At 47.7% G+C, this 25,775-nt stretch overlaps 8 protein-coding genes across 8 annotated transcripts; 4 read left to right on the forward strand and 4 right to left on the reverse strand.

Moving 5' to 3' along the window:
• Window positions 1–423: 423 nt before the first annotated feature.
• VFPPC_16995 (transcription factor) lies at window positions 424–2,669 on the reverse strand (the record flags this gene model as incomplete). The annotated part of the gene is made up of 8 exons (XM_018294747.1): window positions 424–644; window positions 696–1,000; window positions 1,061–1,387; window positions 1,489–1,673; window positions 1,729–2,255; window positions 2,315–2,370; window positions 2,445–2,519; window positions 2,569–2,669. The coding sequence occupies 8 exons, from the start codon at window positions 2,667–2,669 to the stop codon at window positions 424–426; spliced, it is 1,797 nt and encodes a 598-aa protein (XP_018136489.1).
• A 2,221-nt stretch (window positions 2,670–4,890) lies between these two features.
• On the forward strand, window positions 4,891–5,437 carry VFPPC_14941 (hypothetical protein; the record flags this gene model as incomplete). Its single annotated transcript, XM_018292706.1, has 4 exons — window positions 4,891–4,989; window positions 5,047–5,138; window positions 5,205–5,267; window positions 5,335–5,437. The coding sequence occupies 4 exons, from the start codon at window positions 4,891–4,893 to the stop codon at window positions 5,435–5,437; spliced, it is 357 nt and encodes a 118-aa protein (XP_018136488.1).
• Window positions 5,438–7,021: 1,584 nt separating this feature from the next.
• VFPPC_11650 (hypothetical protein) lies at window positions 7,022–8,525 on the reverse strand (the record flags this gene model as incomplete). Its single annotated transcript, XM_018289771.1, has 2 exons — window positions 7,022–7,494; window positions 7,580–8,525. 2 exons carry the CDS (start codon window positions 8,523–8,525, stop codon window positions 7,022–7,024), a joined length of 1,419 nt encoding a protein of 472 aa, XP_018136487.1.
• An 838-nt stretch (window positions 8,526–9,363) lies between these two features.
• On the forward strand, window positions 9,364–9,651 carry VFPPC_16994 (serine/threonine-protein kinase Sgk2; the record flags this gene model as incomplete). Its single annotated transcript, XM_018294746.2, has 1 exon — window positions 9,364–9,651. One exon carries the CDS (start codon window positions 9,364–9,366, stop codon window positions 9,649–9,651), a length of 288 nt encoding a protein of 95 aa, XP_018136486.2.
• Window positions 9,652–12,641: 2,990 nt separating this feature from the next.
• VFPPC_11648 (glycoside hydrolase family 10 protein) lies at window positions 12,642–13,874 on the forward strand (the record flags this gene model as incomplete). Its single annotated transcript, XM_018289770.1, has 4 exons — window positions 12,642–12,712; window positions 12,766–13,163; window positions 13,225–13,685; window positions 13,749–13,874. 4 exons carry the CDS (start codon window positions 12,642–12,644, stop codon window positions 13,872–13,874), a joined length of 1,056 nt encoding a protein of 351 aa, XP_018136485.1.
• A 775-nt stretch (window positions 13,875–14,649) lies between these two features.
• Window positions 14,650–15,456, reverse strand: VFPPC_11647 (polysaccharide lyase domain-containing protein; the record flags this gene model as incomplete). Its single annotated transcript, XM_018289769.1, has 1 exon — window positions 14,650–15,456. The coding sequence occupies one exon, from the start codon at window positions 15,454–15,456 to the stop codon at window positions 14,650–14,652; it is 807 nt and encodes a 268-aa protein (XP_018136484.1).
• Window positions 15,457–16,520: 1,064 nt separating this feature from the next.
• Window positions 16,521–18,264, reverse strand: VFPPC_11646 (sugar transporter; the record flags this gene model as incomplete). Its single annotated transcript, XM_022428771.1, has 4 exons — window positions 16,521–16,698; window positions 16,760–17,303; window positions 17,325–18,046; window positions 18,095–18,264. 4 exons carry the CDS (start codon window positions 18,262–18,264, stop codon window positions 16,521–16,523), a joined length of 1,614 nt encoding a protein of 537 aa, XP_022283945.1.
• A 1,835-nt stretch (window positions 18,265–20,099) lies between these two features.
• On the forward strand, window positions 20,100–25,559 carry VFPPC_11644 (unsaturated glucuronyl hydrolase; the record flags this gene model as incomplete). The annotated part of the gene is made up of 7 exons (XM_022428770.1): window positions 20,100–20,261; window positions 20,316–21,537; window positions 23,057–23,730; window positions 23,785–23,984; window positions 24,075–24,521; window positions 24,572–24,891; window positions 24,943–25,559. The coding sequence occupies 7 exons, from the start codon at window positions 20,100–20,102 to the stop codon at window positions 25,557–25,559; spliced, it is 3,642 nt and encodes a 1,213-aa protein (XP_022283944.1).
• Window positions 25,560–25,775: the final 216 nt, after the last annotated feature.

Genomic DNA, 25,775 nt, shown 5'->3' on the forward strand with positions numbered 1-25,775 from the left:
AAAAGGACCAGAGTTGGCTTTGACGCTGAGCTCATTTTTTTCAAAGGCAACATGTGGGGGGAAGACACCAGAAGGTTGGGGTCCGACATGGTTGAGCGGCTAGGCGAGTTTGGTGTTGGCTAGCCGAGATTTTGATTACTGAGAAAAATTCATGAGAAACATCTATTCGTCCAGTTCGGTTCTGATCCCAAACGTCGTAGCAACTGAGTGTGGATATAATAGGTACAGTGTAGAAGCAAATATAGTTCTAACCTTTTGCTATTCTTAGTCGTTTCTACGCTCATTTAGGCAGAGACTTGTAAGACGGGAATCGCACTCAGTTCAGAAGTGATTACCCAGGAGTATCGACGAGTTGTATCAGAGAAATAACGACTCACTCATTTGCCAGGCAAAAATAAGTGCTCCTTAATGCAGAGATAGTAGTCATGCCCGTTGACAAGCTGGGTTCTGCACCTGCTTCCCCCCAGCCATGGTCAGGAAGCTCGCTGACAGAGTGTGAGTGAACCTAGCAGCTGGCGAATCACACTTTGAATTGTTTGCCTCGTTTCCATTCCAACTAGATCGGCGAGAAATTTCGTTGAGCACCGAGATGATTGACTTCAATTGTGCAAGCTGTATCGACCGATAAGCCGTGTGATTGTGGTCTATAATCCTCGTTAGACAAGACCAACCAGCAGTGCAACAGGACACCATACTCGCATAAAAATGACCAGCAATATACAAGCACAACACGAATTGGTGAGGAGGTATTCCGTTATTTGTATCTAGGTAGCATTTGGCAATCGTGGCAATCTTATTCGCTGCCATCATACAGGTCTCTCTCGATTCCGCGGATATGCGCTCCGTCAACCAAGACTGTGTGAAGTCGGGTGGATAGGCGAGGGTTCTATGCAGTGCAAGTATTGCTGCATTATAAGTTAAATGCGCAAGGGTCAAGTTTGGATCAGTATCGCCGTTGCTAGTGTCGCCTCGCCATCGTTTTGCAACGCGTAGCTCCCACCTAACGCGTCATGTCAGCAACAACATAGTCTTCCTTGACTATTATATGCGTCGAACTTACTGCAGAAGCCTGGAATCTAGCCACCGGAGTTTGCTGAGCCAGAAGGAGAGCCCTGAAGGATTGTCCAGTTCAACAGTGTTCTGCATGTGGAATTTGGTCACCTGGAACAGCAGCTCACTCGCCTCTATCATGAAGCCGAAACCATCGATTCCATTGGGCCGTTCGGTGCCGTGGTGTTCTGTAAAGAATAAGGATCCAGCTTCCGTCTCAGACGGTTCCTCGTCAATCATGAAGAATAAAGCTTTAACATCGCGGCCCTGCTCCCAGCTAGAGCTGCCATAAGGTAGTCTTCGCCGAACGCTTTTACTCGGTATAGTTGGATTACTTCTGTACAGAACTTAGTTTTTGAAATAACACAAGTTAGAATTCATTGTTAATACCCCGTCGTGATGCTGCAGAAACGATCCATCAGAAATGCCGCCTAAAACATCCTCCGATGTTCCTCCACCTCAATCCAGGTATGAGCCTCTTCCTCAACTGGCAGAACTTTGGAAGAATCGCCAGAAACGTGTTTTCCTATCGAAAATTCCTCCACGTGTAGGTTCAAATCGAGAACCCTGTGAGTTACGACCGCAACAAGCGACCATGGTGATGCACTGTTGCCTCGTTTGATCTGAATCTGTTACTTAACTACAAGTAACGTGACGTTTCTTCAGTAATGTACCTACAGAGCCGAATGCCAACAAGAGAAGAGCTTGAGTAGATTCTTTTGAGTTGCTCTCAGTTGAGGAACTGATTACTCTTTGACGGCATTCTGATGCATATTGTTGCAGTTTCTTGTGCTGCTCTTCTGACAACTTGCCGTCATTACTCCGGAAGTGTGATGCAACCGCAACAATAGCCTGGACAAGTAGAGATGTTCCAGTAGTCCGATTTGGATCTCCAACCTTTCGTCGAAAGGTTTCGACGTGAAACATCGGCAACCACGGGTGGAAGTATTTGAAAAAGTCGTCCAGAATAGAATTGAGCTGCTCTGGTGGTGGAATTACCTCAGACATGTCAATACTATCGGCGTTATCAACAGCTTGTTGAGGTCGTTCAACAGCAACAAAACCGTCGTCTGACGCTCGTTTGCGCTTTTTATCCACAGAACTTCTTGGGGCTTTGTCGTCACAGTCTTGCCGGGAAATACTTTCTGCTTGTAGTAATTCTTGAAAAAGGATACTTTGACCGACGAACATTTCCTCAATGGCGTCTGTGCTAAACCATTAGTCTAGTTAGAAGAACGTCTGTCGATTCAATTTGAGGGCGTACCCATTCTCCGATTCAGGCGTTCAATATAGCCTGTTTTAATACCACCTTTCAGCTTGCTGTGCTTATACACACAGTTCACACCTGAATGTATATGAGAAAACGATCGACATTGTCAATTTGCAGGACTTACTTGCCTGACTTCACGCATTGAGAGCATGGGTATTCTCGGGAACATTTTGACTTTTTCTTCCGACATGACTGACATCTGTTTACAGGTCAGCGGCTTGTTGTTCACTTTATTCAAGACATCCTACGCAGGTATTTTATCGGACTTGGCCGCTTCATCTCGCCCACTCGCTTGGGACGAATCCTTGGCCTGGTGATCAATGGGCGTATCCTCCGTTCTGTCCGCCATGTGTAGAAAGAAAAGTGACAATCTGATGACTGGACAAGTTATTCTGGTGGCAGCTTCCACAACTCCGGGAAGGACGTCTCGATATTTCATTCATGTGTAAGGCTTGCTATTTCCGTAGCAGAATATGCCTTAGCCTGCATTTCTCTTCTTTTCCGAAACCAGGCGGTACACAATTCTCCTCTTATTGGTAAACCAATGCAGAGTCAATACGATTTGAACCTTCACTCGTTGCAGGTTAGACAGTGGGCCACAGCCCTTGGGTTTTAATGCCCGACGCCGGATTGCTTACACCGATGGCAGGGAGAGAGAAATGACGCACGCAGAATATTCCTCTAGCACACTGCCGCTACATTGTAAAGCATATTCGATACTTGACTAGTTACATATTGATGAAAATATCCTCGCAGTCATCACATAACAATTTTCAACACCAAAAATTTCTTCATCAACCCATCATTGCAACGGTGACACATAAGCTAGCTCAATAGAAACCACGAAGATCCAAGACAGCGGAGTTATATTCGCAAATTCCACCAAAATTTCTTCCCCTGCAGCCATAAAACTAAAGAGAGTTTAATGCATGCGGCATCTACAGACCGGCAGCTCTTGAGACGGCAAATAACAAGGGACAGATGGCAGTCGCTGAGTTGAGAAACCTTAAGGAAAGGCGTTTGCATTAGTACTTATACAGGTGCAAATGTCGAGATATGTTACAGCTAAATGCTTGCTAGTGCTTGGTATTGTAGGAACGTATATTTTGGGCAAGTTTTGTTCTCTAGAAATAGCCGGAGGAAATGTTTCCCCCATGCGTTGGGGATGTGGAAACCTTGACCCAGCCATGTAGCTCTTGTAGCTGGTAATATGCTGGCAACGATGAACTTGTACGGGCACAAGCATCTAGTACAAGAGAGCAGTTAGAGCACAGATGCCGTGCGCTCTAAATGTCGTGATGGTGACGTCTAAGGAGCCTTGCATGTAGCAACTGCTGTGTCTGTATCAAACAATCTGCTAGAAAACGTCGCAGGACACGAACTAATTGTAGATTACTGGATGGGGAACACCACGATGTCTACGCTTTTTAATTCAGCTAAGGAGATAATGCAACTAAGCATGAGTCCAGCAAATCGGTGAACCACAGCGAGTGGACCTCCCATAAGCTATAAATGTGTTGGAATGGCCCTACAACTACCCGAATACCGCAATGAACGAGGAGACGTAGACGGAGAGCTACAATGCGAGTATATTACGGTACAACAAGAGCTTAAAGTGTAGTTTTGTGAATAAATTAGTGCCGGAAGACTAGAATCGTCGAAGGCGTTTGCATGACAGAAGTAGAGTTTAAAATACATGGAGCCCATGTTGTAGGTTTATGCGGCTAACAGTCAGTTCCTGGAGTAGTAACAAAACGGGGATATATTCAACGTGCATTATGTATCGGGAGGGGAAGAAGGATGCTAAGAACTTTATACGAGGCGCCACACCCGAGAATGTAGCCTGATGCTTATATTTATGCACTGCTTTAATAGACTTGTGTATTTGTAAAGCAAACTCCTTTAAGCATGGCAGGCTTGTGACCACAGCTTTATCTGCTAATGGACTGCCAGCGCAAACTCTCTGCTGCTCTGCACCGAAGCGGCGACACCTAGAATTGCCTGTTGTATGCACATAATGACTGATATCTAGAGCATTTGAATTTAGTTCCTCGGGAAGCTGTATCTACGTATCACAGTTGATCAAGCTAATTAGCAAGATTCTCGTTTCTTCAACAAGCATGTTACTAGACAAGCTGTTCGTTGAAGTTATTCCAGAGATACTCAACCAGACCAGGTATGCCAAATACACTTAGCTTAGCATTAAATTATTACGATCGCATGACAAAATCCTTTTTCCATTGGACAATGACGATTGATGTTGGCGTTTTAAGTCCCCACAGAGCCGCATCACGAACGGCCACAAGGACAGAGCATGTGACAAGAATTGCCAAGCAATTGAACTCTATAGAGTTACATTAAGTTGAATGCAACACCTACTCGATTAAGATCCTTATGAGGCTTCTGGGTGGAAACAACTTACTGAGCAGCATACAAAGAACCCCCAGTTCTCCCAAACTAGGCGCTGATAGTCTGTCCAACCCACGGCTTTTTACTTGAGATACTCGTCCATCATTTAAAAGACAAAGAACACTAGAAAATTTCAACTTCATCCAACTTAAGTCGCTACCATGCGTTTTGCTCCCCTGGTTACCGTTGCCTTTGCCGCTCTCGGTGGTGCTACAGCGGCGCCAGAGGAACACCAAGAGCAGGCTAGAGCCGACTACCTGGTACGGTTCTCGCATTTCAGAAGGCATTGGGTTATGAACACTAACACGTTAAAATAGGCCATTATTTTTGGCCAGCCAAACTTCAGAGGAAGCTCTAAAACCATTTCGGATGGAGAGTCAAACCGTTGCATCGCCCTCCAGGGCAACCTGTAAGTCTTAAAATATTATTCTCAGACCATGTCTTCTACTCATGTGTAATGCTAACAATGAGACAGCCGCGAGAACGTGCAATCCATTTTAATCGATCGCCAAGACCGTGATTTCTGTTACCTTTACAAGTATGTCCCTGTGCTTGCCCGTTCTCTAAACCCTTTAAAGCACTAGTACTAATAAATATGCTGCAAGGTTCCGAGATTGCGGAGGCCCTTCTCGTAAATTCGACCTTAACGAGAGAAAGATTAGCCCTAGCAACTGGAGCTATATTAAATGCATCCGTGGTCGTCGCTAAAACGTGACACGCGGCACCATACAGATTGCAGAGTTGGCGACACAGGGTATAGAATACTTTCCGTACAACTATCATAATACAACGTTGACAAGCGAAGCTTATGTGGCGGATGAGCTGTGACTGTCAGATTTCAATATTGCGTGGCTTTTACGGTTTGCTGTGGAATCATGTGGGGAGTTTGTCATATACAACGGGGACGGTCCTTGTATTTGGTATAAATGGCTAGCAGATAATAGTTTGTGAATCTCAAGTAATTGTTGGCCGGCAAAACTTAGTTTCTGAATTGGTAACAGTCCGTATATACACATCTGACCATCTGCTATCTAGTCCAATTTGCTCCTCTTTGTGTCTACGTACTCGAACTTGCTCCTCTCCCTCTCCCAAGCAGCGTGGCGAAATTTGTTGGTCGCCAAGGTTTTCGCTTCTTCGATTACCTGTTCCCCACGCGATTGGTTGCACGGCAAGAAGATGGGTGCCCAAAGTACTTCAACTTCAACAGACCCATTTGATGCTCGGCGTGCTTCTCCCAGGTGAATTGATCATCATTCTTGGCGTAATGGTCTCCCAATGGTTTCCCAAGCTCGATACTAATCAGCTACCCGAATATCCATGCCCCAAATGCTTGCTCGCCGGAACTACGCAAGCGGCTTGAAGATCGCTATCCACCGGCAACATCAAAGACCGCTCAGACAGACTCTTACACTAGGTGTCCGGAGCCAATCTCCGATTTCATCAAGGGGCTCTACTCCGTGACCTAACCCCGAAAGTCTGTGACAGGCAATTGCCCATCAGGACAGGAGTACTACGCCGTCAAGCAAAGCAAAGCAACTTCATAGTGTCTTCGGGATGTTTATCGTCGAAGGTAGTTCACTGGTGGGGGCATTAGATTTCAATATTTGCCGGACATCTTCAATATGGATATTGTCATAGGGTGACAGGTACGAGGGAAGCGATGGGCGACTTGACCGAGCCCTTGGCGTCAAATGCCTCTTTAGGCTTAATGCCTTTGCCACCGCCCATTGACATCTAACCTGCCAGACAGAGCCACAGAATCCTTAATAATTTGACACAGCCTAAACATTTGTCGGTATCCGGGATCTGATCCTGGCTCTCCTGGATCCATCCGCCTCGCCTGTAGTCGCGATTTGCGAGTAGTCTGTTCGCCATATCTTTCACACCATATAACCGGAAAGCAAATGATCGCGAATCTAGGTCAAATATATACTAAGCAATCGTACATTCCTCTAATTGAATAAGTTTCTGACAAGGAGGCATATAATTGCCGTTGACGGCGTATTATCACGTCATCGTTGAAGTGTGTTTCGAGAGACACGTTTGCAGCGGCACGAATGCTTAATTTTGGATCTTGCTTAAGAGCTTCAATAGCTACTAATAATATAATCGACTTTCATTTAATGCGGAATCCATATTTTGGTGGAGATATTTGACGAGGACGTAGGTAGGTGGTTAGGGCACATGCGTCACTGGTACTTGTATAATATCTCGCTTTGACAATGTTGGAGAGGCTCTTGATTCGTTATCGCAACTATGCTGGGCACCTGGATAAATGGAAGACTTGTAGGGTCACTGCAGCACACTATCTCTTGGATCACTATCCCCCCAATCCGCCTCCCATTGACGCATTAAAACCTCCTTCGCCCCTGTCCGCTCGAGTCGCGACGCATCCCACACAACATATCCCCAGCGACGTATAATGTCTTGCACGTAGTATCCGTACAGGTTGCTGTAGCTTCCCCTCCAAATTAGCGTCCACGCCTGTGGCGGCCGCAGTTCGTCCGTAACCGGATCCTTCTCACCCGTGAAGGGTAGCAATTCGTGCCGCTGCTGCTTCTGGTCCCGATTTGACAGCCCTTCTTGGCGCCGTTGGAACTGCGCTGTCTCGCCCAGTGCCTCCTCGAGAAAGTTGCCCGCTGGCCACACAATGTGCTCCTGCATCGTCGAGACGAGGTGCGCGTGGTCACTGACCTTGAAGAGGACAGTATACAGTAGACTGAGGCCGCACGAGATTGTGCCCTTCAGAAGACTGTCTTTAACCCCTGTGTTATATCAAAATGTGGTTAGTCGTACTCAGGCCGCAGAATGGTGTTATGATGGTCACGAGGGAAAGGATACAAAACTGACAGCTATTATCGAAGTCGAAAGCCCCTTCCGGAGTGGGCGGTCGCTGACCCTCGAACTTGGGATTCTTCTCATGCACATCCCAGCGGATGGTGCCGAAGATCTGGTCGTATTTCTCCTTGGCAAAGGTATAGATGCAAGCTATCTCCTCGACCTCCCAAGGTTCGAATATACAGATGAAGATCTTTAGGATATCGACAGGCTGGAAACCTAGCTTCGACTTCAGCGAGATTCCTTGGCAGTTTGTGCCAAAGAGATTGCAGGATAGCTGAAAGCGATATAACCCTCGAATCAGCCGCTGCTCTTCCGTCTTGGTAAGCGGCTCATGACTCAACGAATCTCCGGTCTCGCTGGAAAGATTGGCCAACGCCCAAGCGGAGTAGTGTTGCGCGAGGGGTTTGATGATAGAGGAGAAGAATACGACCATGCTCACGGCCTCATCTTCGGTGAGTATTTCGGCGAGGTTCAAATATTGGGCAGAAGAGTGTCGGTCCTGATAAGAATTGAGGAACTGAACGACCTTTTCACGGGTACGCGAGTTCGAAAAATCGGCAGAGCTGGACTGGTAAACAACATAGGCGTCAACAGCGGCGCCACACAACGTCGTCTCCAAGCACTTACAGAGCAGATACCTGCGATCTAGCAGATACTGCTGGTGAATGACGGGAGACGTGAACACCAAGGTACGCAGTTCTTCAAGCTTCAATATAGAAAGGAGCTGACGCAGGATTTCAGGAGGAAGACTTTCCAGCGGCGCATTGAAGCTGGGGTATTCGCAGTCTAGCTTTGTCTGTGAGTCTTCCAGCACAGGGTCTGGCACCCAGCTTCTCGGGGCGACGATAGCTTGGGGCGGGCTTGCGTTAGCCGTTGTCGCAGATACAGCTGAATCTGGTGTGGACGCCTTGGGAAGCCGCACGGAATGCCTGAACTTGGAGAGAGCCCGTTTCATTTTGCCTCTTGTCGTTTGGCATGTGAGTTTGGAAACTTCCCTGCTCTCCGTTTACAGTAGCGATGCCGATTTCCGAATGACCGTTCTGCGACGTCGACAACCAAAATCTCAAAAGATTTGTCGCCATTTGTGACAAGGTTGTGGCCCTGGTAGCCTTGCCGACACTGCTTGATTGGAGCCTTCTGCAGAAACAGAAAAACGCCACCAAGGCTATCGAAGCGCAGAGCAATTCCTAGTGTGCGAACTCGCAGCAAACTTCAGCAGATCGAATGTCCTTTCTATAACATCATTAAATGCTTTGATGATTGCATCGTACAGAATATTCGGATTCTATGGATTGCCAATGAAGAGGCCATCCTTATGCGGGAACAGGACATCTCTTATTGCCCTGCATAAGGTTTAAGACCATCAAAAACGTCAGGAAATTCACTTAGGATGACATCTAGTACATTTTTGTCCATATCCCCACGCTTGCTTTGCGCCATGTCTTCGTTGCCTCACGTATACCACCGCGATGACATACTTTCACCGGCCTGACGCTCTCGATAATACCCAGCCCCGACGAGCACAGAGCCATATAAGAACGTAAAAACATGCTTCGAGATCGTGGCGATAACCAGGCTCAGCGATCGTCTCGACTTTGCATAAACTTCGTGGCCTCGCAGTGCCAACACGCCCTTTTCGCAATCGCAACTTCCAAGCCACTCGTTCAGCCACTTTCACGGCCTCAGTATTGCCAGCAACGGACACGATAAGCGGAAGTCGACAGATTGGTCGAGTCATTCATCTAAGAGATCTCGATCAAACAGCCAGCTCGCTGAGACTGAACACGCAGAGAATGGGGTCACTTATCCCGTTCAGGCACCGCAAGGTCCTGGCCTTGTTCAGCAAGACCAGACACCACAAGATAATCGCTTCTTTCGTGTACTGGCCATTTCTCCGGCGCGGCGATCAATTACACAGGTCAAGGCTGTTATCGAGCTCCTTGAAGCCTTTCGTGACCCCATTCAAACGCATCAATCACTCTACCAGGACGGGAAAATTCTGCACAGAGACGGTTCCGAAGATAATCTCACTATTACCGATGCGGAGCATGTTTGCTCATCGGACATGGTCATCACCCTAACTACGTGAGGTTTAACGGTACCGTACAATACTAAGACCCCTACGATGCACATGTAACCCAACAAGAAGGAAAATACTTAGCAAGACTCCTCACAAACGGACGCAAATCCCATGCAGGTGCTGACGCACAGACTTCATTCCTCTGCACTCTTGCATCGTCAAAGCAGCATGCTGCTTCTGCAACACATTACCGCTGACACACTGATGGACGCCAGCACGGGTCAACTCATGCGCAGTGCATCATCAATGCCTGGCATTTAGAATCTCAGTGTCACCATCTATTGGATTTCTTGGGCAAGAGAGTAACTCTCATCAATATCTACTGCGCTTGGACAGCCATTGTCATGACAGACGCACACGACAACACTGTGACCGAGGAGTGAAGACAATGCCAATATCTAGTCATAGTTCCAATGATAGCTTCTCCAGTTTGGCCACGACGGAAGGCATGAATAGTTCCTTCTGCTGCAGCTCTGACTGCTTATGGAGCCACTTACGCACCTTGTTACTAAAGATAGGTATTCTAAGGCTATTCATACCTTCTCCCGTGATTATATAGTCGCATTTGTCGTCATGTGGGAGTCGCAGAGGTGGCTTAGCTAGTAGTAGTTCGCAATGGCCATTCTGATCCACGGGCAGGTGATTAAATGGGGAGATATCATTTGTTCCCTCGCCAGGGCTCTCGGTCTCCTCCTGTCTTAGAAGTCGCACAAATTATAGGTTCTTTGTGAGCTTTGCTATAGCCTAAGCAGTAAACCCTTCTTTGTTCTTAGCTGTTAGGATAATGTCCGTTGATGTGCCTGCTTGTCGTCTTTGTTTTTGCTTTTTATTGTTAAACAGCACTATTGCCACATTAAGTTAGCCTGTATAGGCTGCCATATGGAGGGCTGTTAATCCATTGCGGGCTTGCTGGCTTAGATTGCTACTATATTTTAGCAGCAGCCTAATAATAGCCGGCTGGCCGCTAGCAGTAGCATAGTATACTGCTGTTTGGTCGTAATAATTGTGGGCATTAACGTTAGCGCCAGCACAAAGGACTACCTTATTTGTATATTTATCCCTATATTTGTAATACTAATATAAAATACTTTGTCCGTGGAAATCACAAGCACCTAAGTATGCACCACTCTAGATAAGGAGCTTAACGACGGAAGGGTTCTACCTTCTAGCTCTAAGCAGCAGCAGTGTCCACCTAAATAGCTTTAAATTGACATTGGCCCCCCGGCAACCAAGATAGTCACTAGGTCTGGATAGCCCCCTTCTAAGGCCTAATGCTGTGCAGTGTGACTACTGCAATCGCGAGCGTTAACTGCTGCGCCTTAATCTAGCAGGAGCTAAACTGTATCCTCCTGTCCCATCCACGCTATATAGGTAAGCGCTATGGAGCCTCTAATCTTGTCTATAGCATATATATTATTACCCTGCTCTAGTAAAGCTAGCAATTGCTGCTAATAACCGCTATTAATAGCAGACTGCAATCCACTTACAATAGAACTACTAGTAGATTTTCTATCTGCTATTTCCGCTATAAGGGCTATTATGTCTTTATTGGCTGTCTAGTCTGTCACTTAGCTAACTATGCTATTACCGTTAAATGTGAGCAAGGAGTCTTTGCACGATTGTCTTATTGCCTTATAACACTATAGCATCGTTAGCATGCAAAACAGTACAGCTAAAGTTATCTCTTACATTAATATTAGCACAGAGATCTATTAGTGTCTCTATAACTTTAACTTAGTCTGCTAATATACTCTATATAAGAGCGCTCTGTCCTTAATTATTTTCCTATTAACCTTGGCTCTATAAGTGTAAAAGGTAGAGCCTTTTAGAGTAAAAGGGAGGTTTAGTTATGCGCGGGAATAAAACAGAAATAAGGTTATTATACAGATATAATACAAATATAATCTTAGTTAAAAGTAGCTTAAAATAATAGCTTATTAGGTAAGCAATTATCATAGAATATAATTCGGAAATAGTATAGAAATAAAATATATTTTATATATATTAAGGATTAAGTTCAGTTATATGCTAAAGAGGGGGAATTCCTTCTTTATATAGTAAAATATTAATTAGAATAAGGTTTTAATAGCTTTAAAGTTAATTGCCTTAATATAAGGTTTAAATAGCCTTAAAGTTAAGTGCCTTAGTAGTAGACTTTGCTTGTGATAGAGATATTCTCTTTCTATAGAAGCTCTTTCTCTTATATAGTCTTAAAACTTAGAATTAAGAGATAGCTTTAGACTATTCTAGTTAACTACTTCTTATTAAGTATTATCTTATAAAGCTATTAGCCTTAATTATACCTTTAGCTAGAAGACTTAAGTAAATCTATTATTATTAGTTTATTAATATATTAATAAAGGATTATAATTCTCATATACTATTTTACGTTAAAAGTTAAAAGTAAAATAGCTAACTTATATTAACCTAAGTTAAATTTACCTAAGAGGTGCTTAATATCTTGCAGCTAATTAACGTGTGGTATTAGGCCCTATAATACCTCTTAGCTAACCTGATAAAAGTGGAGCACCCCTTAGGTCAGCCACGGGGCCACCCCTCAGTCTGTCAATTTCCTCGTGGCATTTTCGATCTCGGAAAATGGGCGATCAATCCTCCGGCGAAGCTCATGTCAACTTGTGACACATATCTTGACCAGGGTACCATGTCGAACTTGAACTCCAACATTTCTGTTGGAAAACGTGGCTTATACCTCTTCCCCCATGGGGAAGTTCTCCATGTTGCCCCTGTTCCTCCGCCAGGAACATGTTCACCGGGGTTACTACCCTCCGACGCTTTGAAATGTCTGGGACTGTCAGTTTTCGGATGCATGCAAGTAGTACAGAGGTCAGTCGTGAGTAGTAATGAGCTTCACAATATAAATTATATATATTACAAACCTCTTGTACCATTCACGTCCCAATTCTTCACATCGTGACAACGACTCTTGCATCTCAAATAAGAATAGCGACTTTGCTTACTATCACACTCACCATGCATCTTTCTTCTCTCACAGTGGCCACATTGGTCTTGGGCACCCTCGCCACGCCCAGCCGCCACCATCCGTATGTCTCTAGTAGAAACCTTAACACTGATACTGCAGCTAACATAAATCTAGGGGAAAGAAAGTCGGTCTGAACGAGGCCATCACCCGCAAGGGCAAGACATGGTTCGGCACAGCAGTGACCGTCCGCAAGGACAAGGTTGAGCGCGCTATCCTTGACAACACGGCTGAATTTGACTCGATCACTCCGGAAAATGCCATGAAATGGGACTTGACAGAGCCGACACGAAACCACTTCGAATGGGAGGCTGCTGATGCTGTGGTTGATCTTGCCGTGGCAAATGGGCAGCAAATGCATTGCCACAACCTAGTTTGGCACTCCCGTCTTCCTTGCTGGGTGTTGGACGGAAAATGGGACAACAAGACGTTGATTGACATTATGACCAACCATATCAAGACGGTGGCTACTAAATACAAGGGGCACTGTACACGATGGGACGTTCTCAATGAAGGTAAGTAATCATGTGGAGGTTGAGCTTTCACGAAACTGCAAAACTAACTAAACATAATCAGCACTAAATGACAACGGCACGTATCGGGATTCGGTCTGGTATCGCACCATTGGAGAAGCCTTTATCCCTATTGCATTCCGCGCTGCTGCCGAGGCAGACCCCACGGCGAAGCTGTTCTACAACGATTTCGACCTCGAGTACGGAGACGCCAAGACCGAAGGCGCTCGCAGGATTGTCAAACTGATTCAATCGTACGGTGTTCGTATCGATGGTGTTGGTTTCCAAGCCCATCTCGCTTCCGAGACCAGCAACACCATAAATCGCACTGTTCCTTCACTGCAAGTCTTGACCAACAGCTTAGAGTCACTAGCAAATCTCGACGTGGACGTCGCATACACTGAGCTCGACATCCGCATGAAACTGCCTGCTACTGAGGAGAAGTTGAAGGTCCAGGCAAATGATTACGCGCGCGTGGCGGCTTCGTGCATGGCAGTCAAGCGGTGTGTAGGCATTACGGTGTGGGTGAGTGGACGCGCTACAAGACCGATGGTATTTGATCTGATACCTGAAACTAACACTTTCTAGGGATTCTCTGATAAGTATAATTGGATTCCTAATTTCTTCTCTGGCGAAGGAGCTGCTACGTTGTGGGATGAGAATTTGAAGAAGAAGCCAGCGTATAAGGCGGTTCTGGATGCCATCAGAAAGTAAGATGGAGCGAGACGTGTCACTCACGTTGGTGTAGCGAAGCAGCGTCTCAGAAATATTCTTCCTTTGTATATATTATAGATCTTACAATTCAAAACGTCTCTTGTTGGCGGATTGCACAGTTTATGTACTCACAACGCAGTGGTTGTGTGAGCTTTCCCTCCTGTTGAGTATTTTGTGAGTTGTGCTTCCACCTTGGAATATTTGGATTTTGTGGAATTGTTTTTCGAAAGCGAGTTTTGGCTTGACATTTGCTATTTGTGACGATGTTACATTTGTTGTGCTTCCGACCACTTGAGTCCTCGCCACTTGTGTGATGGCATCGTCTGCGAACCCCGTAGCCGAATTGCAAACTTTTAGTGAGAACGATGTCCGTAGCAAGGCAAATATTTGTAGAGCACCCTGTGACAACTTTAACAAACCATCGTTTTCCATAAGAGGTTCTTTTCCGGCGAGCACCAGCACAACACGTCCATGATTGCACCAAATGCGCATTCAGAAGATCTAGCCATGTTTTGACCCTGCCCTTTTCTACCAGTTTTATGGAATGGCCATCGCAAGTCAACTAAGCGTGTTTTCCATCTTTACCTTGCAGACTTAAAGTCACTTAAATCCGAATCTGCGGCTCTACACATCGTCTCATTAACTGGTACAGGCACACTGGCTGGGGCGAAGAGGACTTATTTCGACTATGAGCTTCTTCAACCTCGTGGTTCTATGGATACGTGACCGTAAAGAGCCCAATAGCCCACCCTTAAGCTTCCCTTCACCGCAGAACCTAATGAGCTCTCCCATGTTTAGCATGACAAGAACCTCTTCCACCCCCTCGATTTGGTGCAACTTCCTCGAGGCTAGTCCCAACTTTGACCGAATCATGATACAGCGTAACAGGGCCGTAGTTGGTGTCCTTGCTGCGGTACTGATTGAGGACAACAGTATTCGGGCTGCCATTCCAGTTCACCTCCGGATTCAGTGTCCTATATACAACAGTCGTTCCATTACCACCCACAAGCTCCTGTTGCTTGCCGCCATCCCAGATCTGGACAAACCCGACCTCGGGATCCGTCGAGAATTTAACACGAAGAGCGATATCACGCCACTGGCCGGGAACAATCGGCGCACCCGTCCAGATAGTGTCCCTGTTGTACGCGGCGTCGCGACCAAACGTGAGCTTGTTCTCCTTAGAGACGAAAAGAGCCATGCTGGGCGTACCATTGTACGGAGGACCATACAACTCAAAGAACATGAACCAGTTGCTGATTTTGGGAAATCCAGACGGAAACAAGACAGAGAAGCCGATGTAGTACTCGTCGCCGTCTTTGAACAGCGGCGGAGAAACGAGCTGTGCGCGTGGATTCTCAGTCGGCGAGTCGGGGCAAACTGCGTTGGTGTCGTTGTCGTGGACGACCAACTTTGCTGAGAATTTGCCGGTGCGAGCAACGTCTGCGGACTTCACTACGCCGCCTGGACAACCTTGGGATTTCCACTGGCTAAGATCGCCCTCGAAGTCATCTTGGAAGATGATTTTCGCGCTCGCAAGGCCAGTGACGGCCAGGACGAGGAGTCGGGACAGAATGCCACGCATGGTGTAAGTGGGTGTAGATCTTGGCAGAGACAGGTAACTATGTATTCTCTTAGATGAATTTCGCATCATTCGGTGGGTATCTCCTACTAGATATAGGAGGCATGACAGAATGGCATGTATGTCTGGATCATCTGGCTCTGGGGCATGGCTATCACTGGGCCACTCCATGATGGCTCTTCCCAGCATTGTAATCTCCGGCGAACCCTGCCGTATGGCTTCGGTGCGGAGCTCAAAATGTCATTGCCATGTTAACGAATCGATCTCGTCCGGCCATGATATCCCGTCCCCGAGGCCACGGTTTGTGGTGCGACATGACCATGTCGGATTCCATCCCCGGACCTGGAACCAGGCGGGTGTCATTCTTCCGGGACAGGCCAACCAAGATTTCTTCATCAACATGGAGAAGCATGCGGGGGAAACGTGGGGTGCAGCCCCTTGCAGGGATTATATGTCTTTATGTTTGATTTGCCAAATTGCCTAGATGTCAGCCACTTATTGCACGCTGGATGATCCCATGGTCGGCAGGATGGAGCATCTGGCCTCCGCGACTTTCCACTGGCAGCTTGAGCCACGTGGATATTGTATTGCAACTACCGCGATCTAGCATGATACTTGCATTACTTGGAAATACGTTGGCGGGTCACGGTTCGTGATTAGGCCACTACACTCGTGGGGCTTGTCACGGGCAATCCTTCGTGGTGAACCTGGACAGCCCAAGGCATAGGCAATCTCGGAATGGAGGACCGGTTTCATGGTCGGCAAGCCAGCCTGTGAATATCGCAAAGAGAGTTTTCTTGACTCAGAACATCTATCACTGGCAAAAACGACTATTTTCGAGATTGCAGCATGCTCGCTGTTTCGTACTTGCGGGTAATCAGTTCATATGACATGACAACCACTCTTAAACAACCTTTGGTCCAGGGGCATTCTGCAACACAATATCTTCATAGTATCTGAGCAACTCGGCTAATTCCTTTATATTACTATCGACAGCATTTCAGCTGTGTAACACAGTATGCTACGTTACCACTGATCCCTGTGCGTCACCCAGAAGAGAAGCCGACTTAGCCTTTATGGGAGACTTGAACAGGGCTGTCAGACTTTTCAACATTTACATGGACCGACCGCGACGAAGAAGGGCTACGATGGAGCTTCAACCCTTCATCGCTCTTTACCTCACTAGTACCGATTTCTGCATTCTCGCCATCAAAAATCCTGGCGATTTCTTCGAGCGTCGGGCCACTATCAACAAGTTAGTACTGCGAGGTTTAACACCAAACGGTGAAGAAAGGAAATAACCAACCGTGTCTCGGGGTACACAAAGTACACAAATACAAGCTCAAGGGCAATCCAAGCCGTGTAGATACAGTACAGCTTCCAGGGATCATGCTGCCACGGTCCACCCTTGCTAATGGCAAGCGGGTTCACGTAGTTGTTGATAACGAGGGCGGCCTGAACGGCAACGTTCATAACCATGATACCCTTTGCGCGAAGTTTAAACGGCAATATTTCAACGGTGTAAGCGACTAGGAGCCCCGACCAGGCCAGTGCGTACGCGCAGCCATGGAGCCAGAAGCACAGAACGAAGCCTATGCCCAGTGAATCAGAAGGGTGATTGCTATACTGGTTCCCGGTAATGGTGAGGGCGACAAAGAACAGCATCATGCCGGCTGTGGCTGCCAGGAAGAGCGGTCGACGACCAACGCGATCAACTAAGAGCGCGCAGGAGATGGAGATTATGAGCTTGAGCATCTTGAGGCCGGCGTCGAGGCCAAGCTGCGTGCTTGGCTGAACGATACCGACGGATTTGTAAATAGTCGAAGAGTAGTAGGCAATTAAGCCCGTTCCTGACCACTAAGAAAACAAACCCAATGAGATGATGATTGCCAGCCTGTAGCGATTTCCTGGCGTTTTCATAAAGTCCAAATAGCTGGAGCTTTTCTTGTACAGAAACTCCAACCGAAGAGTCTCCTTGATTTCGGCGTATTCAAATTCCACAGTAGGGTCGTGAGTGTTGCCATTCGCATGATACTTGCCCAGCATATTGAGTGCTTCCTCGTGACGATCCTTCGACATAAGCCATCGCGGAGATTCGGGACAGAACCAGATAAATGTGATTTGAATAAGTGAAGGCAGTGCCTGCAGCAGCGTCGGGATGCGCCATGACCAGTTACTCCTTATGTGATTTGTGCCAAACGAGATCCACGAATTTAACAGAGCTCCAACGTTGTAGAGACAGTTATAAATGGCTGTAACTCTGCCTCGGTGCTGGGGGTGACAAATCTCAGTCAAGAGCAGCGGCGAAGACAGCTGCGTCAGGGAGGATCCAAAGCCCATGAAAAATCTGGCGCCTTCAAACTGCGGCTGCCCATTCGCAGCGGCTTGGATGGCAGCCGCAGCAATCATGATGACACAACCGACTATGATGGCTGCTTTTCTACCGTAGCGGTCTGAAATGAAGGGTGCCACAGGGAGGGAAGCGATGCTGCCGATGGAGTACATGGCTGTCAGAAGGCCCAGTGACGAACCCGTCGGCTCGCTGAATGTTTTCTGCCATGCTGGCATGATTTGAAGAGAGTTGAACATGGCTCTAAAATAATTAGCACCTAGTTTAATCAAGGATCAATGCGATACTCACCCATCGTAACCGTTTGTAGCGGACGCAACACAAATGATGGCCGCGTAGAAGTACAACTTGCGCATCTGGGGATCTTTTCTCCAGTTGACGTGGGGTATCTCTGGGGCATCTTTCTGCGCAGTCGCGACCTCCTCGAGGTGAGGCCCCCTGCGGGAGATGGCGGAAGCCATGATGGCTGTCTGTGTAGGAGTTGTGGTTTGGTGAGTGCCCAGTTACTCAATCCTGGTTAAAGAGAGTGACAAACTCGGGCGGAGTATCAAGTTCTGTCCAGACTCATGAATTATACCAAACAGGCTGGATGGTCATCGATTTAAGATAAAGTCTGGTCATATGTTGATGTGCATTCAGCTTGGCACTTGAAGCTCGGCGGTTCACCAACCCCGGTGAGAATGCTCGACTTTCAAGCTGAGGTGTGGCTTTCTGAGCCAATGCTCTATTCCAACACAGCAATAAATTAGGTCACATTACTGTAGAACCTTGACCGATAATGGGGTATTGCTCCGTAGCCAGCGATCGGCCTGGGGTACAAGGAGCAGCAGCGGGCACGCCACAGTTGGAGTATCTGGTCCATGTCGGGAGATATCTCGTCCGACCCGGGGTGGAGGTCTGAGGGATGTGAGCCTTAGCCCTTGGCAGGAAATGGATTGACATGTGTTCCAGGGGTACATGATCCAGTTGAGACCTTCTTGAACGGGACAGTTGAGGCGTCAAAGGCGTCTGGTCTCAAATGACTGCCTCCACGGCCGTGGCCGGGCTCCGGCCGGGGGAAGTTTGCCCGGCGACAATTGGAGTTGACCCCACCTGTCATCCGAAAACTCGGCCCAAGACCCGGCGGCGGCGTGGGGGTCCCCGCCTTCCATCCGGCTAGTGTACATTCATCCCGGGATGGCATGGATAGACGTTACAGGTGAGCCAGCCATATGCAGCCACTTACATGCTTGGAATCCACACCTGGCTGAAGACCAATCGTTGATGCATATGGATAGGCTACTCGTTGTGATAATGAATGTGACAGTCATTGAGTGTTGTACGAGAATACTGTATCGTAGCATGTCGCAGCCTTTGATTGGTCATCGCCTTGTCTACTTCAGCTCTTGCTCATGACGACTAGGCTTGCTCCTCCGCTGCCTCCACTTGTGTACCTTGTAAGTGAGAATGCTGCCCATCCGTAGACTCTAGGTCATTGCGGCTCTGTGTAGCACAACGATGTAGCCATGACATCGGCACTAAACTACAACAGAGATACCAATAGCGCTGTCAGGAATCGAGCCTATCTTCCAGGCACTAAACCCTCGAGATCATCACTGTGCTACTAGCTCAACTACTAATAAGACATAATTGAATAAACGTCATAGCTACATTATAATATTCTCCTAACAACTAGGCTGAGGCATGTTCAGCCATACATCCTTCCCAACTAAAAGTTCGGAGGCAGTGAGGCAAATCGAAGTGTATTTACGTTAACCACGCCTCAAAGATGGATGGATTTCGCCGCTAGATTATATCAGACGGCTACGACAAGTTCTGTTGCTTCTGATGGGACTAGAAGATGCTTCCTGGCACTCTTAAGCTCAGCCCAGCCAGCGCCTCATCCAGGGCTAGATATATTGCAGCAGCGTCACCAATCGCGGTAACCATGACAGCTGGCTGGTTCGATGTCGCGTTGGAATCTCTCGTGCAAGTGTTCTCATCACTAGTAAGTGCGCTTTATCACATGGCTGATACATCTTGCTCAAATGCGCTCTCATACCAGGTAGCCGATTCCCCGGAGCAATTGTCGGCCGACCGGATCATGTATGGCACGTAGAGTCTTTCCCACACAATAGATGGATCTTGCATGCAGAGAAGAACTTATGTAGCTACAACTAAGATGCACCGGAAAATGCGCACCCGATTGGACATCATGCCCCCTAAAGAACATCAATAAGACTTGCATTCCCGGCATCAACCTCTATTCCATTCGGGATGTTCCAAAACCTTTCAGAAGTGTACATCCTCTTGCACCATGGGCAGTCATGATAGTTTAAACGGCACCGAGTACGGAAACCCAGAGGTGCCCGGAGCTGTCTCTTTGCAAAAGGGATCTCTTGACCGACTCTCAGAGCTGTACTCGGAAAACATTATAGCCAAAGTGCTGCGTACATCGTTTGATCAACTAGCAGCAAATGTAGGTACTTGATCTCACCATTTTTCAAACCCACCATACTGACCTGGTTAACAGTGTCCTCCTTCGCAATACCCCGAAACGGTGCCACAGTCTGGTCCCAGTCAAGGTCGCTATGAGTCCCGAGATGTAGACTTTTGGACCTGTGGCTTCTTTCCTGGTTCAATATACTCTCTACTGGAGCGATCCATCGCGCACCCTCGCACATTGAGAACCAATGTCAGTGTGCCGGTACTTCGAGAAACCCTCGAGCAGGTAGGTCGCCTTTGGTCCGAGCCCATCCATAGCCAAGCACTCAGGACAGATACTCATGACCTTGGATTCGTGATTCTGCCTCACATGCGTCCACGGTGGGAGCTGCTACATGACCTGCGGGCACTTGACACCATCATCACCGCTGCCGAGAGCCTTTACCAGCGCTACGATCCCCACCTCAAGGCGATTCGATCCTGGGATACCTTTGACTGGCACGAGGGAATCAACATCACCGACATGCAAGAAAACTTCCTAGTCATTATTGACTCCATGTGCAATATGGATCTTCTCTTCTATGCCGCCGCACACTCTGGGAAGAAGCACCTGGCCGAAGCAGCCGTCGCTCACTCTCGCACGCTGTTAAAATCCCATATCCGAGTCGAAGCAGCTTCTCGACCAGGCTACCCAGGCAAACTATACAGTACACCGCATCTAGTCAATTTCTCCCCTCGAACCGGCACAATCAAGGAGGTTCGGACTGCGCAAGGATACAGCAACACATCTACTTGGACTCGCGGCCAAGCATGGGGCATACTCGGCTATGCTCAGACCTACCACTGGACTGGGGACGCAGATTTTCTAGACACTGCGTGCGGTTTAGTAGAGTATTTTCTGCTGAGACTTGAAAACGCACTTGACTACGTGGAGGTATTTCGAGGAGACCAAGGGCAGCGCGTAGGCAGATGGGTGCCCCTTTGGGACTTTGACGCCCCTATTGACGATGTTGAGAGTCCTCTGCGGGATACGTCAGCGGGGGTAATTGCAGCAAATGGCATGTTGATCCTGTCGCAGGATTTATCCCGGCTGGGAAGACATGAACTGAGTGCCAGATATCTAGAGGCGGCGTGTAACATCGTCCAAGATACGCTTGACTTGGCATTGGCACAGGAGAAGGCGCGTTTGACTTTGACGGCGGGCGGAACTTTAAAGGTGGAGGATGTTGAGCCGGGAAAACGATTCGATTCTATTCTGAAGCATGCTACTGTGTGTTTTAACGGTGCTAGTTTTGGGAAGAGCAAGGCGAGTGATACGGGCTTGGTGTATGCGGACTATTATCTGATAGAGTTTGGAAACCGGTTGTTAAGGATGGGGATATTCTAGCACCCGGGCTAACGACGGAGTGTGGAGAGCTGGGAATTGGCTGCAGGGAAAATATAAATGTCAGTCATGACGAGCTGAGTCAGTGGAAACAATTAGAATAGTCTTAACTTTCTGTATTCATCTTTTACCTTTCCCATCGTTAATCTAGCTTCTGTAATTTCAGTCATGGCAATAAGTTACCTGGATGGTAGAGTGATGTCCTCATGCCAGACCCTGGATTAAGACCCTGCAAACAGCGAATGAAGGACTCGCCTAGTCATCACGATTGAAGCTATTTGCTCCAAAACCCAGTCTCTATTCTCCGGCAGTGTCAAGCTTGTCTGAAATCGCTACAGGCCAAAGGTCTCAGTCTGGTTAGACTTCACATTAGCCACTCCCAACTAACACCGATACCTGAAGTTGCCGTAGGTTTCACTTTACCCTGGCATAACGTGTCTTACATTGGCACTCCAGCTCCATGGCGGAGATCGTCACGCCAAAGGGTAAAAGTGTGGCCCGGCTAAATTCATCCCACGGGTAAAGTAAAACGGACACGGCTTTCCAAGCATATTGCCAGCCCTTTAACCTCAACAAGAAAGTAATAATCGAACAGGAGCTAGCCACATTATACCCCCGCATTTTGTACTGTGGAGAAGTGGCTCTTCCTGACACTCTGCATCCGAAATTATCTCCGTCTTTGACTATCCGAAGTAGGTGCTTCCAAAACCCCGAGCCAAATTGAACTTTCTTGGGGTCACGGCCCACTCTCTTTTTGAACGGGTTGTGTCACGTAGTTTCGTCAATACATCATGTGGATTTTCGTAGGTGGACTACTCTTGGATAGTAGACCAGTCGAGCTTCTTCTAAGCGTAGCCTACGTGACTTCTTATCCTCTGTACCCGTCGGATTTGCTTGAAGTAAGCTTTAAGTGATCTTCAAGATAACGGTGTTTATCAACAAAGCCCGATAAACTAATCAAGCCTGTCTACAAGGCTCACTGTGCGTGCGCCTGACGCCGGCGAATGCAACCGTTGCCACTTGACCAGTGAGGGCATGCTTACTTCTACTAAACCGTGCCAAAGAATGCACATATGCACGATAACGTTTCAATGAACTCCGGGGAGGCGAGGAATAATGGGGTAGACAGTCAGCTACCTTCCTGCGATGGATGCCGGTCTCGCAAACTAAAATGCTCGCGTGAGAAGCCGTCATGTGCAAATTGCACCCGTCTAGGTAATGATACATTCCTTTATCTCACTAGGCTTATCTAGCTATCTGCCTTTCTTTGTTCCCTGTCTTCACACGGACGCATCTGCTGACGATATTTAAATATAGTTATACCATGCACCTACGATTCGGCCAGAAGTAAACCAGGCTTGAAGCGTGGTACAATCGACCAGCTTACCAGACGGATAGGTATATCACTGACTCAGATGGGGGGTATTAGCTGACCGATAATGTAGATGTTGTCGAACGTGCATTATTTGGCTCCGGGAACGATGATGCAGCATCGTCTTCTTCCGTGGTTCAAGGAAACCAAGCGCCTGCCTCCCATAGCCACATACCGACCGATTCAAGCACCGCCGCTCTATCCTTGCTTGCCCAGGAGCTTCAAAAGTTAAACAGTAACATTCTAGGTCTAACTCCAGCTCTATCTCCGTCAGTTGGACCAGATTCTGGGGTTGTTCATTGTCCGAACTCGCCGAAAAACAACTACCGCGCCCATAAAGGCAAGCGACAGCGGCTGAACATCGAGCAGTCTCCATCCATCGGATCTGAAACGGTTTCTCACGCAGATGACGAAGATGCAGACCTTTCTACTGATCTTCTCACTGGGCGCAAACTAGAGGCACTTTTGGATGCGTATTTTGAAAATGTGCACCCGTGGGTACCTCACATCCATAGGGCTACTTTTCGACGCGAAGTTCTTCAAGGGGACGGAATAGCGGATCACAGCTTGATGCTGCAAGCCGTAATTGTTGGAGCATTACGTTTTGTTGACCCTGCTACACACCAGTTCTCGCCTAATTCCGTGAAACGTCTAATCGAACAGTCACGACAAAAAGTCTTGATGGCTTCAATGAACGACATTTCTGTGGAAAAGCTTCAAGCCTTGACCGTTCTTGCGTTTATACACGTGAGTTCATACAGTGTTCTACGATTTCGCTCGTAACCAGCTGACTCTTTGCAGATTGGAGACGGGGAGCCTCAGAAGGCGTGGCCGATTGTAGCATCACTGACCAGAACGGTCGACTTTCTTCAGCTAAGTGTTGAAGAAGCCGAGCGGTACCCTCAGGCTTTTCTACGGCCTAAGCCTCTATCTCCCCCGAGCACCTGGGTGGAAGAAGAGGAACGACGAAGGGTGTTTTGGAACATTTTCATCCTAGATCGGTACGTGGGACCTTGAAACTTACTTGAACGAGGCTGATTGTAGTAGAATGTGTTCTGTTACAACTGGGTTTGTATTGATGCTCACTAAAGACCATCTCCAACACTGAGGTTAACTTCTCCAAGATGGAATATTGGCCTCACTGCCGACAACGTTTCGCGCCGACTCCCCATCAACGGCAGCCATTGGAACGACGAAATTCCCGCCGTGGCTCCTTTCTTTGGAATGTGGGACAAGTCAGCGGCCAAGATTGGAAACTCAGTTGCCTTTCTTCCCGTTCATTATCCAAGCCCAGGGTCAACTTCAGAGACCAGCGGTCCGCAATATGATGTTGCCTCTCACGGGAATCAGACTTCCCGCCCGCAAGCCGCGTCGATGGATGTATCTACCATCGGCGCATTTGCTTACTACGTCGAATCTCTGGAGTCGCTCTGCCGCATTAACATATACTTTTTGCAGCAGAAGATTGAGTTTAGCAACCGGTTAGAGGTGTCCAACTGGCTAACACGATTCAAAGAACTCGACCTCCGGCTAGTGCAGTACGTCAACTCTCTCTATTGTACCTTTGGAACTGACCTGATGTGTCCAGTTGGAAAATGTTTCTACCAGCGAAATGGCAAGACCCCAATGTTCCGCGAGACCTTGCCACAACGGCCCTCGATCCAAACATGACGCTCGCCCACATCACACACAATACTTCCATGATATTGCTTCACCAGCGAATAGCGTATCCGGAACCAAGTCTCAAAAGCATCAAGCTGCCTAATTTCCATAGCGCAGAGACCTGTCAATCCGCTGCCATTGAGACCACCCTTAGTGCCGTCAAGTATCTTGAGCTTGCGCCGCCGTACATGCCACTTTCTCCGCACTTCTCCTTTTGTGTCTACATCAGTGCTCGCTTACTCCTCGGTATGTCACCTGGAACCACTGAAACTTTGCAATAGTACTGACTGGTTGAAGTGCATTGTCGTTACTATGGATTTGAACTAGACCCTCAGTTCTGGACGTTGGTCGACTGTCTGCGGGACATATCTAGACGATGGGAAGGCCGTCAGAAACACGAATCAACTACTTGTCTCTCTTCCCAGTTTGCAGAGCATCTTCAATATCTTTACCACCTGAATGAAGGCGAGCCAGATTTTAGCATTGGGGTCGTAGGGCCTATAGACGACCGGTGTTTGCAAGCAACAGAGAGAGAGCGCGCCTCAGCCGGGGCGTCTTCTAGCGTAAGGATACATCAGTTTCCAGATTCTCAACTACATACCGCGCAAACTGGTGATTACACAGCAGGAAAGTTACACTCCTCGTCCGCGCCTGGCATAGATAAGATCCATCCTTTGGGGGACGGCATGGCTACTTGGGCGACGCACTCAAACGTGACTGCGGCCAGGACATCGGAAAGCGGAAAGCCTCAAGATGAACTGGCAAACATAATATCGTCCTTGACAGATCAGCACTTCATGGGGATGGACCGCGTGATTGCTTTTGACGACTTTAACTTGGAGTTGTCAGGGATGCCTACAGGAAAGGGGCGGACGCCTGATTCTTTGCAGGGGCAGACAAGTGGTGGTAACTGAGGTACACGATGTTGGTATTGCCGGGTGTTCATACTTGTCACTCTACGCTATATTGTACAGCTACAAAGAATGATCCGTGTTGAGGGAGTACAATCACGGCGTTGATCCTTCTCTTAGGGATGACTAGACTCAAAAAGGACCTCAATGTTGGAGCTGTCGGCGAATTCTTGTTGTATTTAGGGTGCCTGTCTACGGGTCAAGACGAAACTTAGCTCA

Source organism: Pochonia chlamydosporia, assembly GCF_001653235.2.
Source record: "Pochonia chlamydosporia 170 chromosome Unknown PCv3seq00027, whole genome shotgun sequence".
NCBI lineage: Eukaryota > Fungi > Ascomycota > Sordariomycetes > Hypocreales > Clavicipitaceae > Pochonia > Pochonia chlamydosporia.